The sequence below is a fragment of the Sinohyriopsis cumingii genome, chromosome 16, assembly GCF_028554795.1.
Source record: "Sinohyriopsis cumingii isolate HCF-2022 chromosome 16, ASM2855479v2, whole genome shotgun sequence".
NCBI classification, from domain to species: domain Eukaryota; kingdom Metazoa; phylum Mollusca; class Bivalvia; order Unionida; family Unionidae; genus Sinohyriopsis; species Sinohyriopsis cumingii.
Window position 1 is genome coordinate 62454192 of NC_142976.1, and position 14358 is coordinate 62468549.

General features: G+C 34.2%; 1 protein-coding gene across 2 annotated transcripts in view; it reads left to right on the plus strand.

Moving 5' to 3' along the window:
• Positions 1-11670, plus strand: part of LOC149780558 (uncharacterized) — a 181293-nt gene extending 169623 nt beyond the window's left edge. For both annotated transcript variants that reach the window (XM_089937593.1, XM_089937594.1), the window contains exons 13-16: positions 2882-3187; positions 3972-4151; positions 9058-9161; positions 10881-11670. In XM_089937593.1, coding sequence (XP_089793719.1) covers positions 2882-3187; positions 3972-4151; positions 9058-9161; positions 10881-10976 — 686 coding nt within the window. In that variant the 3' untranslated portion in view covers positions 10977-11670. The remainder of the gene's footprint in view (positions 1-2881; positions 3188-3971; positions 4152-9057; positions 9162-10880) is intronic.
• Positions 11671-14358: the final 2688 nt, after the last annotated feature.

Genomic DNA, 14358 nt, shown 5'->3' on the forward strand with positions numbered 1-14358 from the left:
ATAGATCACCAGAACTTGACCACTATGCAGTTGCTGTCAGGTCTAAATGTGGCACAGTGGAGATCTAATTTTAATTAGACTGGGATGGCTTCTTACCCGAATTTATATCAATAAATTTACCTACCATTTTAATGTAATAAAATAGAATATCTATATCTGGTCAATCAGCGGTCATACATACTTGCTGAAGCAAGTTTATGGCCTGAACTGCCTGCAGTTTTGGTTATTGTCAGACTCATGTAAAGCCAACCCCTTCATCTTAACCCCTTTTAGTTTCAAGCTTCAAATCATTCACACATACAGGAAAACTTTCCTGCCAGTATTAACACTGATTGGAACAAAACCATTTAAGTTACCAGGGGTGGAAGTATTGGCTAATATAAGCAAACATTCTACTCCACGCTTTTTGCTCTGCACTAAAGCAAAGTCATAGTTATTAAACGAAAGTGTCAGTGAAAACTGGGTTTATTTTATTTAATTTTTCCTCTGTCCTTTAGAGAATGACTGACCATTTTTTAAGGAACTTGTTCTCAACCTACATTGTGAAATGGTTTACTCCCAAGACTGGGTTCAGGCAGTTTACATGTACAGTGTACACACACCTGTTGAATTCTCTTTCACAGAGCATTTAGATCAATACCTTTGACCTTCATGTGAATTTTCAGCAAAGTACATGTGCTTTTCAAACCTAAATACAGGTTTCATTTTAGAAACTGATTGCCTGAATTTTGAATTTTATTGTTTGCCACAAATCAGACCGTTTGGACATATCCAGTAAATATGTTGTGGAAAAAAAAACCTGTTTCATAAGTTTGTGTGAAATTATTAGCAAGAAATTAAATGTCGGGATTTGAACAAACCTAGTAAATGTTTTTTCATTATAGAATTGGTATTTTATTCTGCAAATTTTTTTTATGGAATTAATTTTAGGGATTAAAAAACCATTGGACTGTCAAGTACATGTACTCTACTATTTATGCTTATGTTACAGAGTTAGTATATGTACAAACAAATATTAAATTTTGTATTATTTCAGGACTGTTCCATTTAAACATACGTACAGTGTATGTTTAATGGAATAGTCCTAAAATAATATAAATTTAATATTTATTTGTATATATTCTAACTCTGCAACATAGCCATAAATAGGTTTTTTTAAAATATTTGCCAGGGTACTTTGATTTCAAAGGCTTCATATTAACATAAGAAAACTCTAAATTGCATCTATGGGTGAGTACCCTACATTATAAGTGCCTTCCCTGGGTCCCATGTATGTTTTACTGGAACAGCCCTTAATTACTTGTTTAATCTGGAACTAGCTGAGAGCTGTGTCATTGAGTCCATAGTATTGTGCCCATTTGTACCCTCTTAATTTTGTTTTTGTTTTATTTTTGTTTTGGCCGGTGGGTAGTGCATCTTTAGCTAACTGACCTGGTTGGTTATAACACATTCAGTACATAGCATGGTCCCCATTTATGGAACATGATTTGTGTATATGTGTGATTTTTTTCTGAACTGAAGTTCAATTCAGTGTAAGACATCTGCTGCATTGCGATACGATTCACAATTAATATATATCAACTTGTTGATATATATTAATATATCAACTTGTTGATCTTTTCATCTTTAGAAGGTCACAGTAATATGGTGGCACCATTTTATGTGTTGACATATATTATTGGTTGTTTTTCTAGGATCCAGATTACAGATGGTAATAGATTTATCATCTGTTCATATTCCATTCTTATCCTTGACAAGATAACAAAATACCATTAAACCGACTTCCTCTTAGGTGTCTGTGATTTTTATTCAACTTTTTAAGCCATTACAGTTTGCTCAGCTGCTGAGCTCATCTTGGTCACCACACCCATCGAGTTTTACTGCATGAATGCTTTAAAAACATTTCATTACCAATTTCTTGCCTTCACTTGGAAGGCATTAGTGTTTTCAACACAGAATAGTGCAATTTCCTTGTGCAAGTAAAATCTTGTCTAGAACATGTTTGCAGCGATAACTAACAAATCCTTCACAATGTACATCCTGCAGATGCAAAGCAACTGCTGTGGACACTCCTGTGAGTGAAAATCTTTTTTAAATAAAAAAAACTCACTCCCCTTATACAAATTAACAAGGTGACTATAACTAGTGTGGTACCATATTGAATCTGGTCCCGTGTTGATTCTGTCTTTTTTTTTTGTTGTTGTTTTTTTCTTCATTATCTTGTCTGCACATTCAGTCACTGATTACATATATCAGCATAAAAGGAGACCTTCAAGATTTGTTCTCCATGTACAATTTAAGTATTTTAGAGATTATTTAATAAAATTTGTATACTGCTTTGTATCTGTATTGAGTTTGGATGCCAATATTTCCTTGTGTGTCATGCACTAAATAAGTTACAGTTCTGATTGGTGGTTATTGTTTTACTCTGGACTTGAACAAATATTACCCACCAATCAGAATTGAATGTAAACATATTTCCCAGCATGACACACCAGAAGTGTAGCACTTATGAAGTTTCACTGTTGCTTCATATCTTGTCTACTTGCATTGAATATGAGAATATTCAGTACAAGTAGACAAGATGTGAAGCAACAGCGAAGCTTCATAAATGCACGTGACTGCTAACAGTCTCGGTTGAATTTTCAATTTAAAGAATAAAAAGGTGAACGAACAACAATTAATGACTGCTGAAGATTTAATTAACTTACATAGGGTAAGTGTCATTTGTTCCCCTTTTATATCAGTACAAGTGTTGACTTGGAAAAAACATCACTTAATTGTTTCACCCCTAGTTGGGTAGAGGTGTTTTTGGTCAAGTTCATGATAAACAGCTTTGGACTCGTATAAGTAAATGCCATTTGTTTTGATAACTTTCTAGGAAGAGGAGTGAAGAGAAACCTAGATGAAGAATCTTCACAGGAGGATGACAAGTCATCAGAGGAAGAAACAACAAATAGAGTTTCTGTTGATCAAACGGATGGTGTTCCTCTTAGGACAGACTCACATGCTTCCCACTCCTTTGGAGTAGAAAGTAACCCAAGTTTTATAAAGAATAATGTCACTGACGCTCGTGCAATCCTTTATCCTGACTCTAACAGGCGACAACTGAGTAAACGATTTGCTCAAGAATTTCACCAATCAGTTCTTGAGACCACTCGGCTGAAAGAAAAAGCACAAAAGTTAGGTGAGTCAGAGACTGGGTTGTGGTCCAGTGGTTTATATGGTAAAGAGTGAACCAAGAGCTACTTGATTCCTTTAACACATTCAAAATGATGACCATGCACTGCCACCATCCTTGTGGGACAAGGACAAATAGTTCATATAGTTTGCTTAGAAATATTAGTAACTAAATTTATTTTATCTGCATCAGTTTCAACTAATATGTCAGTTAAAGCATTAAATAATTTAATTGGGTTTTGCAGGTTAAGTAATGGGCTTAATATTTGATACTGCTTGTTTTTTTTTATTCAACCCACTGGTTAAACATCCAAATAAATGTTTAAGTGGCTGGATGACCTAGACCTTGATTACTCTTATTGTACTATCTAATTATATTGTCATGAACTGTTACCATTTAAACTTTCAAATTAACTGAATTGTCTACAGAATTGAAAATCTTTGAAATCAATAATTAGTTACTATTTAAGACTTGTATAAGAGGTAGTTTGATAAACATAAATAAGATTTTTTTTTAATAAAAAAAGACCTAACAATACCTGGTTGGTCCCAGATGAAAATTGTGCCCTGCAGACATCCAATATGGTTGCCACAAAAAAAAGCCCCCCCCCCCCCCCCCGCTCCAAACATCCCACTGAAAATCTTATCTTAGGTTTTACAAATGGTGGTCTAATGATACTTTTCACCTTGTATGAGTATATAATAAACACAAGAGCACGCAGCCACTATTGACTTTAACAATAAGCATATATGTTAAATATGTGAATTTACAGCATTTAATATTTTTACAGATCCCACAGGAGATTCCACAAATACATTTTCCAGCAATTCCAGTTTGAGACATGTAACTGAGATCTCTAGTGGCATTGTAAAATCTGCATTCCCCATTGTACACACTTACCCAAGCCAACTACCACAAGAATGGCCAGGTGTCGAAGGACTTATGGAATCATACCATAAACATAATCAAGGTACCTTAAGCTGAGTAAAATTTTTTTTGCAGATTTAAAATATTAATCTGAGTATAACATGAACTGAATTGCAAATAGCATAGACCTATCTGGCATCACATAATCAGGATCTATGTTCTTAAGGTATTCCACTTAAATTCTGTACGTATTTTGCATCTCCAAGTGATTACATTATGACCTTAATGTGGCATCATTTGTTACCTATGGGTATTGAAACACTGTGAACTTGAGAGAAAGATTGATATAAAGGTTGGGACATATGTCTCTCATTATTATTTTTATGCTATACTAATAATTTCAGCAGTTTACATAATACAGTTTTAAAATCACAAAAACAGTCCCATGAGATAAATTTGTCAAGTCAACAAAAAGTATACAAGACCTCTGCTATTTATGGCCTGCCTTGAAGGTAAATTATTGGCTTTTTATAGCCTGCCTTGTAGGTAAATTGTTGGCTATTTATGTCCTGCCTTGAAGGTAAATTACTGGCTATTTATGTCCTGCCTTGTTGGTAAATTATTGGCTTTTTTCCTGCCTTGTAGGTAAATTATTGGCTTTTTATGGCCTGCCTTGTAGGTAAATTATTGGCTATTTATGTCCCGCCTTGTAGGTAAATTAGTGGCTATTTATAGCCTGCCTTGTGGGTAAATTATTGGCTATTTATGTCCTGCCTTGTAGGTAAATTAGTGGCTATTTATAGCCTGCCTTGAAGGTAATTTATTGACTATTTATGTCCTGCCTTGAAGGTAAATTATTGGTTATTTATGTCCTGCCTTGGAGGAAAATTATTGGCTATTTATTTCCTGCCTTGAAGGTAGATTATTGGCTGTTTATATCCTGCCTTGAAAGTAAATTATTGGCTGTTTATAGCCTGCCTTGTAGGTAAATTATTGACTATGTCCCGCCTTGTAGGTAAATTATTGGCTATTTATGTCCTGCCTTGTAGGTAAATTAGTGGCTATTTATAGTCTGCCTTGAAGGTAATTTATTGACTATTTATGTCCTGCCTTGAAGATAAATTATTGGCTATTTATGCCCTGCCTTGAGGGTAAATTATTGGCTGTTTATAGCCTGCCTTGTAGAAAAATTATTGGCTAATTATGTCCTGCCTTGTATGTAAATTATTGGCTATTTATGGCCTGCCTTGTAGGTAAATTATTGGTTGGTTATGGCCTGCCTTAAAAGAACCACCCAGGCTTTCATGGGTAGTAAACTGTTCAATACTTTTTTAAAAAAAACATTAACCAGTATATCATTATATTTTGGTGCAGATCCTGCTAGTATGTGTATTGCAGTACAATGCTGGTGAAATGGTTTTTGTGGGTTTTCTATAAATGCTATATAGCTATGATTTCTGGTACAGCCTAATTTGTTCCATTTTAAATTTTTATCTCATTTAATGTCTGATTTTCTCAAATTCTCCAAAATATATTTGAAAGATGTTTTCATGAGGAAATGGCTGAACTGTTTGCTGAGTCCCACCTGTTGGACATAGTGCCTGAAGTATTACATGAACTGGACCAAATAAAATGTGCAGGTTACTTGCCTGGTGCCATTTTGGAACTGTTTGAACTAGGTTACATTTTTGTGCCAGAATCCATCTTCATACATTCTGATCATTGTGCAGAAGGGATTTGTAAAACTTATGGATATGATCTCTAATGGCAGTAATTATGTTGGAAATTACTCTGATTTAAGGTTTTTACATTTTGTTACCAAAGTGGAATTAAAACTTTTTAAGAAACAAAGTAGGAAAAAAATTCTGGTATTAGCTTGTCTTACATGTATTTTAGTTGGCAGTGTGGGCAGTTTTATAATAAACACACAGATTCAGCAGTAGCCTTTTTATGTAGCTTGGAGTTGTCCACATGTAAGGCTGTTTCCTAATCATTGTTAACTTAAGGACATTTCAGTGAAATCAAGATTGTATGCAATTTTGACAATTTGTTCATTAAATATTTTCTGGCTACCCTGCTTTGACAATACCTTGCATTTCTCAATGACATCATAAGCACATTTCTTTACAGTGATCATAGTAATAAGCTTTTTTAAAAAATCCTATCATAAATGGTTGTGAATTAAAACAAAGTTACATACCAAAATCAGTTTCACTAATTCTTATTTTTTGTAAGTAAGACCTCACAAAAATCCTTGCTGGCTATTTCTTCAGGGGCAAATGAACCATCATACTTGGCAGCCAGTCATCTACTGAACTTGTGATTGCAAGTTGGCTCACAGGGGACAGTTGTATTAGTAACACTGTTTAGAATACTGTACAGTGTTATAAAGTTTCTTATGGAGCTGTCATTACCAATTTTCAGAGGCAGTTCTTGTAATTATAATTTGTACCTATTGACAAGAAACATCCTTCTATGATGTTTCATAATTCAATCAACATTGTTTTGTTTTTTTTTCCTGTTAAAGTATTGAGTATTTTCTATCTGATGACAAATAAGTAATTTTACTGGAACAATAAATTCTCATTCAACTTTAAAGAGAATCTTGATACTTACTTTGACCTTTATAATTTTCAACATAATAGATAATAATACAGTGTTACCCTCCTGTAACATGGTAGTTGGGAGCCACAGAACCCAGTGCGTGGGATGGGGTGGGGTGATTAATAAATGCAGGCAGTAAAATACGTGCTTCATCGGCACAGTTACCATCTTAAATCGAAGCTTATTGAATGAGAAATACACCTGTAGTGACAACAGAGAAGGCATATATAATATTTTACTTTATTTAGAGAACCACGAATTGGTACATATATGTGTATACTGTTTATATATATATGTCTAATGTATAGCATGAATAGAGTATCAACACCGTGTACTCACCTGCAAATCTCATCACATACATTGAATCCAAAATACAAGTGTTTCTGTTGAAAATATGCACACACACACACATATTTAAAATATTTAATAATTTTGTCACAGGTCATATAGGTCTGAAATCAGTGGAAAAACAGCACTATCACTTAAGGAATGATGAAGTACATTTACTTTTCAGTATGTCCCAAGTCAGTAAAGGTTAGTTTGTGTTTTAAGCCGCCATGGGTAGCATTCGTAAGCATGAACTTTTTCCCTGCAAAAAGGAAACTTTCACTGCACAGTTAATGTGTTCCAGTCACGTTGGAAAATGCAAAAATCGATCAGTTTCCATATTTAAGTTTGATACTGACTTCCTTTGAAGAAAGGTTTTTTGTTTTTACTGAAGATTGTAGTCAGGTTTCTTTGAAGGATGCATGTGTTATTGAAGTCACTGCTAAAGGACAGCTTTGGAGAACCAAAGAAATACCCATTTCTAATTGTGGCAGCAACATCAAATAATTGTATTGCATGATTGAGACTGATTTTTGTTTCCATTTGCTAAGTGTGTTTTCCTAACAATCAATGCTTCAAAGGTAATGTTTCCTTTGAAATTTCAGCAAACTATTTTATCTGGGTACATTTTTAAAATGGAATTGGCTGTCATTTGGTCTATTCTAGTTACTGTTCCACTCTGCCTGTTGAACAGACCAACAAGTAAGATGGGTTGGTTTTTTTTTGTTTGTTTTTTACATTTGTGGTAATGGAATGATGCTGCCTTCCATGCATGCATCAGAAATTTAACAAAGGTTTAATAGAAGATAGAGACGCAGGTGTTCTGGTCTGATGGCAGAGATTATTACAGAAAATGTGAGTGTTCTGAGGGATTTAATTCTGAGTGAAAAGTGGAATTTTACTTACCATCCACATACAAATGTCAGTCTATGTAAATATATTAACTACTAGCAAGTGGCCGAAAATCTGATGAAAGATAAATTACAAGATAATGCCTCGTCCATTGATCTGTTACCAGAAATGTCAACAACAAAAAAAAGATATCTCACAACATACAGTACTCCTGCTAGATGTCAAGATAAGCGGATTATGATATATGGACAGAGAATTTGTTTATGTAACAGTAGATAAATTTCAGTGCATTTTATATCAAGTTTGCAGCTTCCTTTCATGGGTCCTCTGAATTTCTCCATTCCAAACCAATGGTTGTATATATAAGTTTAAATAGCCAACAATGTTGGCAATAAACAAATCACCAGATGGTATAATGCCACTAATATTCATTTTCAGAAAATGAATACTCTAATATTTCACAAGCTTATCATATTCTGAAAAATGGTGTTAAACCCACAAAATGCAAACAGCCTCGTTTGGATATTTGTGTATGAGAGGTGCCTTGGCTTGAAAAGACACGTCACCAACAGTAACACAGAATTACATAACAAATCTGTGTCATCACACAAGCTTGGCAGGCAGTGATTTGGCTGGGAGAAGGATAAAGGAGGTAGAATTGGCCTATCTTGATTTGATCTTATCAGGCCCTCTATCCCAGGAGGCTTGTTAGTAAGCATGCACAGAAACCACTCATTGTCAACAAATGAAATTTTCCTGCCCTATTTGTATGCATAGGTAGATGGTGGTCTTTTGCTTGTTTTAAAAAAATCTTTTGGTAACACAAGCAGAAAGCACTTGAGAAATAAAATTTTGTAGGATATTTGTATTCAGACATGTATAAATGACCTAATAGATCTTACAGTATTTTGTACACAATTTTTAAATTTTTTTAGTTTTTCAAAATCATGTCACCATGGTTAAGCAAACAACATTTACATAGACAAATGAAATTCAGTTGGTATATGTACACATTCACAGATGACCTGGTTAGATCTGAATAGTTTTTGTCTATATTGTTTTACTTTTTGGACTGGGTGGTGGAGAATAATTTGTTTAAAATGGTTATACAACGCCTCAGCGTATTTTAAAAACTTTTTCATTCTACTCCAGGTGTGTCACCATAGGCAGAAAATATACATTCAAAAGTCACCTTTTGATTCATATTTTTAACTTTTTTCTTCCAGAGATAAAATTGGAAAGACAAATTCTTTTGGAAAGAACAAAGAAGCTACAGGCAGACAGTATGGAGTTAAATAAAAATGCAGAAATGCTGAATAAGAGAATAGAGGTAAATATATTCAGGGTCTTTTATAGATTTTAAAGTATAGGGTAGAAATCCACATTCCATTGGAAGTAAAAGTTTAAAACTTGTAACAGTTTAGTCATTAACAACAAAAAATACAGCTTGCAAATGTGAAGCATAATTTCAACACATTTGTTTTGAACTTTTGTTTGGTTTTTTAAAAAAATAAGTGTGAATTCCACTATAGGATGTTCTAGAATAGAACCTGTATATTTTAATAGAATGCTGCACAGGCATAGGGTTTATTAATGTAGATCACACATTGTTTGTTCTATTGTGCATTTGTAGTTATTTATTTTTTATCTCTTTGATGAGATTTTAAGTTATAGGAATGTTATTACCAATACTTGATATGTATAAAGTCCGGTATATTTTTTCTTTTGCTGTAAGCATAAGGTTGATATCTACTGTATTTACTATATACAAGTTACACCACCTTTTTTTTCTCCCTACAGCAGTGGTTCCCAACCCCTGGGTTCTGACTGAAATCAAAAGTTGTCAAAATGTGGAAATGGGGTTGTGAGGCTCAGAATTTTGTTTTAATTGTTGCGGCCATAAAAGGTTGGGAACCACTGGCCCACAGTATGCAGTCAATTTAGTCTTTATACAGATTTGCTTTTCTTTTTATATTCATTTCTTGATGGGTTTTAACCAGTTATATGATGTTTCTATTCAGAAATCCATGGTTGGTACATTAAAAACTGAATTGAATCACTTTTGAAATTCTGAATTTGTGTCTTTTATATGTTTTCCAAAAATATTAAGTCTGTAAAATGGGATAACATTGGGTAGATCAAAAGACATGCAAAAGCAGTAATTATACCAGATGGAGTAGCATCCCTTTGGTATAGTGGCACACTTTTGTCTGATTTTAGAAGGCTTTTTAACCTTATTATGCTGTGATTAAGTAATGTTTGGAGAGATTTCAATGTCCATAAGAAAAATGCTCTTTGAAAACTCCTCGGAAAAAAACTCCCCAGTGCCATAGAAACCATTAAAAGTTGTCTTTAAAATTTTTGGTCCAGTTTGACTTTTGAAAAATTTAAAAATAATCAGACAAGATGTTGTTTAGACATGAATCATTATCATCATGGTTCCTGCAGGTCCTGGAATCCTGGAATAGTTTTGGAATTTAAAAAATAAATTTCAGGGGCCTTGAAAAGTAAGAGAATTTCTCAAAACCATGAAAGTTTTGGAAAAGTCAGGGAATTTCTGACAATGGAGTTCAAATAATAACTGCTAATTTGATAGAATGCAGAGCACTGATTTAAAATAACTTAATTCGAATGTGACAATTACTTTACTTGACAATGAAGGATATTGTGATCCATCAGTTTTGTGAAATGGCCCGGGAAAAGATTTGCAAGTCATGGAATTTATTTTTGTTAGGTTTGCAAAAACACTGATTAGATGATTTTCCAAAAATCAATTCAGCTTCATCTTCCCAAAATCATGGCTTTATTCTCAGCAAAAGCATAGAATTCATGGACTTTATCACATACTAACTTTGGCATGCCATTAGGAGAAATTCTTAATGAAGTTGTTATTCATTTTCAAAATTTTATCCTGTACTGAATACTTTTACGAAAACCAAAACATTCTTAGAGTTCTAATGCATACATTTTTGTAGTTACTTGAAAAAAATATATATACCAGACGGATAATGACAATAAATAAAGAATTAATAAGTTACTCTATTTTCAGGAATTACTGAAAGCAAAGCAACAGCTTGAGGAAGAGAAATACCAAAAGCAGTCCAGGATTGAAAATTTAAAGAAAACTCTCAAACACTATAGATGATATCATATATTCCGCCCTTAAAAATTTACCATGTTAGAGATGGACCTCATGTGACGTACACGTTCTCTGACATAACTGCATGGATCATTTGAAATCTCTCTTTGTCTCAAGTGCGCTGTTATACATGTACATAAGTGGATATATGACTATGACTACAGATTCTAAAATTATGGTGGTCCAAGTTGATGCATTTTTCAATGTGATTCCCTTGATGGGCAGTTGTATGAGATTTTCAAGTAGCTTTTAAAGGTATTAGTTGTTTAAGAGTGTGTCTTGATATTCATGAAATTATTACATGCATTTATTTCAACTCTAAAATGTATACCTGTATGCAAAGTGAATGAACACAAAGTTAATGAATGGAAATGTGAGTGAAAAAAAAAAATGATTTTTGGTATTTTTTGAAGAGAACTCTGCAGAACTAAGCTTTGCTCCCAGCTAGTCGAATTGGTATAATTTATTCATCTCTTCTATGTTTATTTATATGTATGTTGAAGCTTAATTTTCTTGCAAAGTACTCTGTGGTCTTTTGGTAAAGAACAACTAATTTTATACCTTTGGAAACTTTGTGTCTTCATTGTTTGCTTAATGTTTTCCTCCTTATCTCATTTCCAAAATAATGTTATCTAAAACCATAAATATACTATTTATTTGCAAGAATGAATACTAGCCAATAAACACTTTCACTGTCAAATGTCTTTTTTATTTTTTTATTTCATAGTTAGAAAAATTTAGACCGCTCCGGTGGCCTAGTTGTTAGAGCATCCGCCTCTGATGGGGGAGGTCGCCGGTTTGAACCGTGGCCAAGTCATACCAAAGACTTATAAAAATGGTACTTACAGCTGCCTCACTTGGTGCTCAGCATTAAGAGGTTAGTGTTAGCACTGGTCGGCCTGGTGTCGGGATAATGTGACTTGGTGGGACATCAAGCTACATGTCTGCAGCATGATGTCCCCAGTGCTAGACATCACTATAATCTGTCACACTGCAGACATTGTAGCAATATGAGTGAAATTGTTTTAAAGCTACGTTACAAATCCAAATCATACAAACACACACATACAGAAAAATTTATGAACATTGTTGAATTTTAGTTTTGTTTGGAACTAGTAGTTTAGTTTGTATTTCTAAGTGACCTACATTTATTTGAGAACTCAAAAAATGTGCTTGGTAACTCAAAAGCAGATTTAACAGAATCTTAGAGGTGGAGGAAGCAGACCATTAATACCATTGCAGATTTAATTATCAGAATTTCATGATGTTATTTATATTAGGTTAATTTGGTCAGATTGAAAGCAATTTCTGAGAGTTAACACAAAATGTTCTATTGACCTTTTTAAATTCCATTCTACCTTCCACATTCAGAATAATACCAGAACTGTAGGCATAACAAAATTAAGATTTACCATATATACTCTTAAGTGAATCTGCATAGACCTGGATTTGCCATTGCATGATGCACTGGCAGATCTGATCTGTAGTTTAAGAGTATTTAGCAGAAAAAAACAACATTGACCCCGATCTGCAGGCATTTTATGCAGAGACTGAACAAAAGTGGGGTATGCACTTGACAGGCATCGTGTTGAATACATTATTTATACTTACCAATCAGATTGAGTGTTTCATATTGTGTTGAGGAGAGTTCACAGAACCATTTATATAGTTCTAGTTCACTGAAGGGTACTATGTGACATTTTCCACTGTCAGAAACCTGAAAGCTGCAGCTTGATTGGTTGATCTATCAACTGAACACTTTTAGCGGAATTAGATTTTAATTGGATGTCATTAATTGTACAGCAAAATCAAAAGACAGTTTTTCTCAGTGTCGGCTCATTCTCTTGGCATTTGATCTTATAAAGTTTTAACTCAACTTGTGCATTTAATAATCCTGGAATAATGGGGATTAAATAACTCCCGGCTTTAATATTGTTGCACTGTGTAACAATCTTCCAAATTCATGCAACAGTATTGTTCCCCTTTTCAATACATTTTTGATTAGATTACCAATCTTTTGGCTTGGATGTATTTATCTCTCTCTTGTGGATAATGTGCAGTCTGCTTTCTTTTACCAACAGTAATTTGTAAAAATCTACTTTTGTGCATTAAGCTTTAGTTGGCCTAAGTGATTTGAGCTATGGAAAGGGACATTACTCCAATTTGTTATCCTAGGAGATGTTGCAGTCATTGAATAGTTTCTTAGTAGTAATTAAAACGGAATAATTTCAATATTTAATGCTCATAAAAGGTAATTGATTTAAGATATGATATCTAAATATTTTATGATTTTTAATAAATTCTGTTAAAAGATGAGAATTAAATGGCTTAAAATGTGTAAATTTCAGATTGTTATTAGAGGGAGAGTTCTATTTACATATGATCTTGGAAAGAAACATAATTATCATTGTCTTGCAATTTATATTCATCCCATTGATCTTGTTTAATGTATTAACCATAACTGTCACGCCATCAGTATTCTCAAAGCTTTAATTTTAGCTGACATAGCCATATGGTATGACCATGTGGCTATCATCCATCCAGCAACATCTGTTAGTGACCACTCTGGTGGTCTAGTGGTTAGAGCATCCACATCGGGTGCAGGAGGTCGTGGGTTCGATCCCCGGCCAAGTCATACCAAAGACTTACCAAAATGGTACTAACAGCTACCTCACTTGGCACTCAATATTAAGAGGTTAGTGTTAGGACTGGTCGGCCTGGTGTCAGGATAATGTGTCTGGGTGGGACATGGTGCTACATGTCTGCGGCATGATGCCCCAGTGCTAGACATCACTATAAACTGCCACACTGCAGACATCGTAGCGATATAACTGAATTTTGTTTAAAGCTAGGATAAAAATTGAAATAACATCACATCCCTTATACACAAAGGCCTGTTTGGCCTTTTCCTGTGGGTGGCGGCTGTAGACAGGTTTGACAGTACATAAACCTACGAGGCCCTGGATGGCTGAGTGGTCTAAAGTGCTTGCCTTTACTGATCACTGTCCTCATCGGTTCAAGTCTTGGGTTCAGCTAATAGAGATATGTGTGAAAGTTGCCAGTAGCTTTCAGTGGGTTAGTGGTTCTTACTTGGGTTTTCCCGGGTTCATTATCCACCATTTATACTTGCCGCCATGTATAGCCTATCTTGCACCAAGAGATAGAGGAGTTAAACCCAAAACAACTTAAACCAGCTTCGTGAAATGGTTAATTGTAATGTAATTATCTGGCACACTTGGGCCTCTTGTTTGTACAAGTTATACCATTTAAAACTATCATATCCTATGTGTGATCTTACTGATGTATTTCTGCATTTTCATGAGGCTATTCATAAACATGTAATAAAGAGAAAGCCATACATTGACATGTCCTAACTTGGCTGTGATCT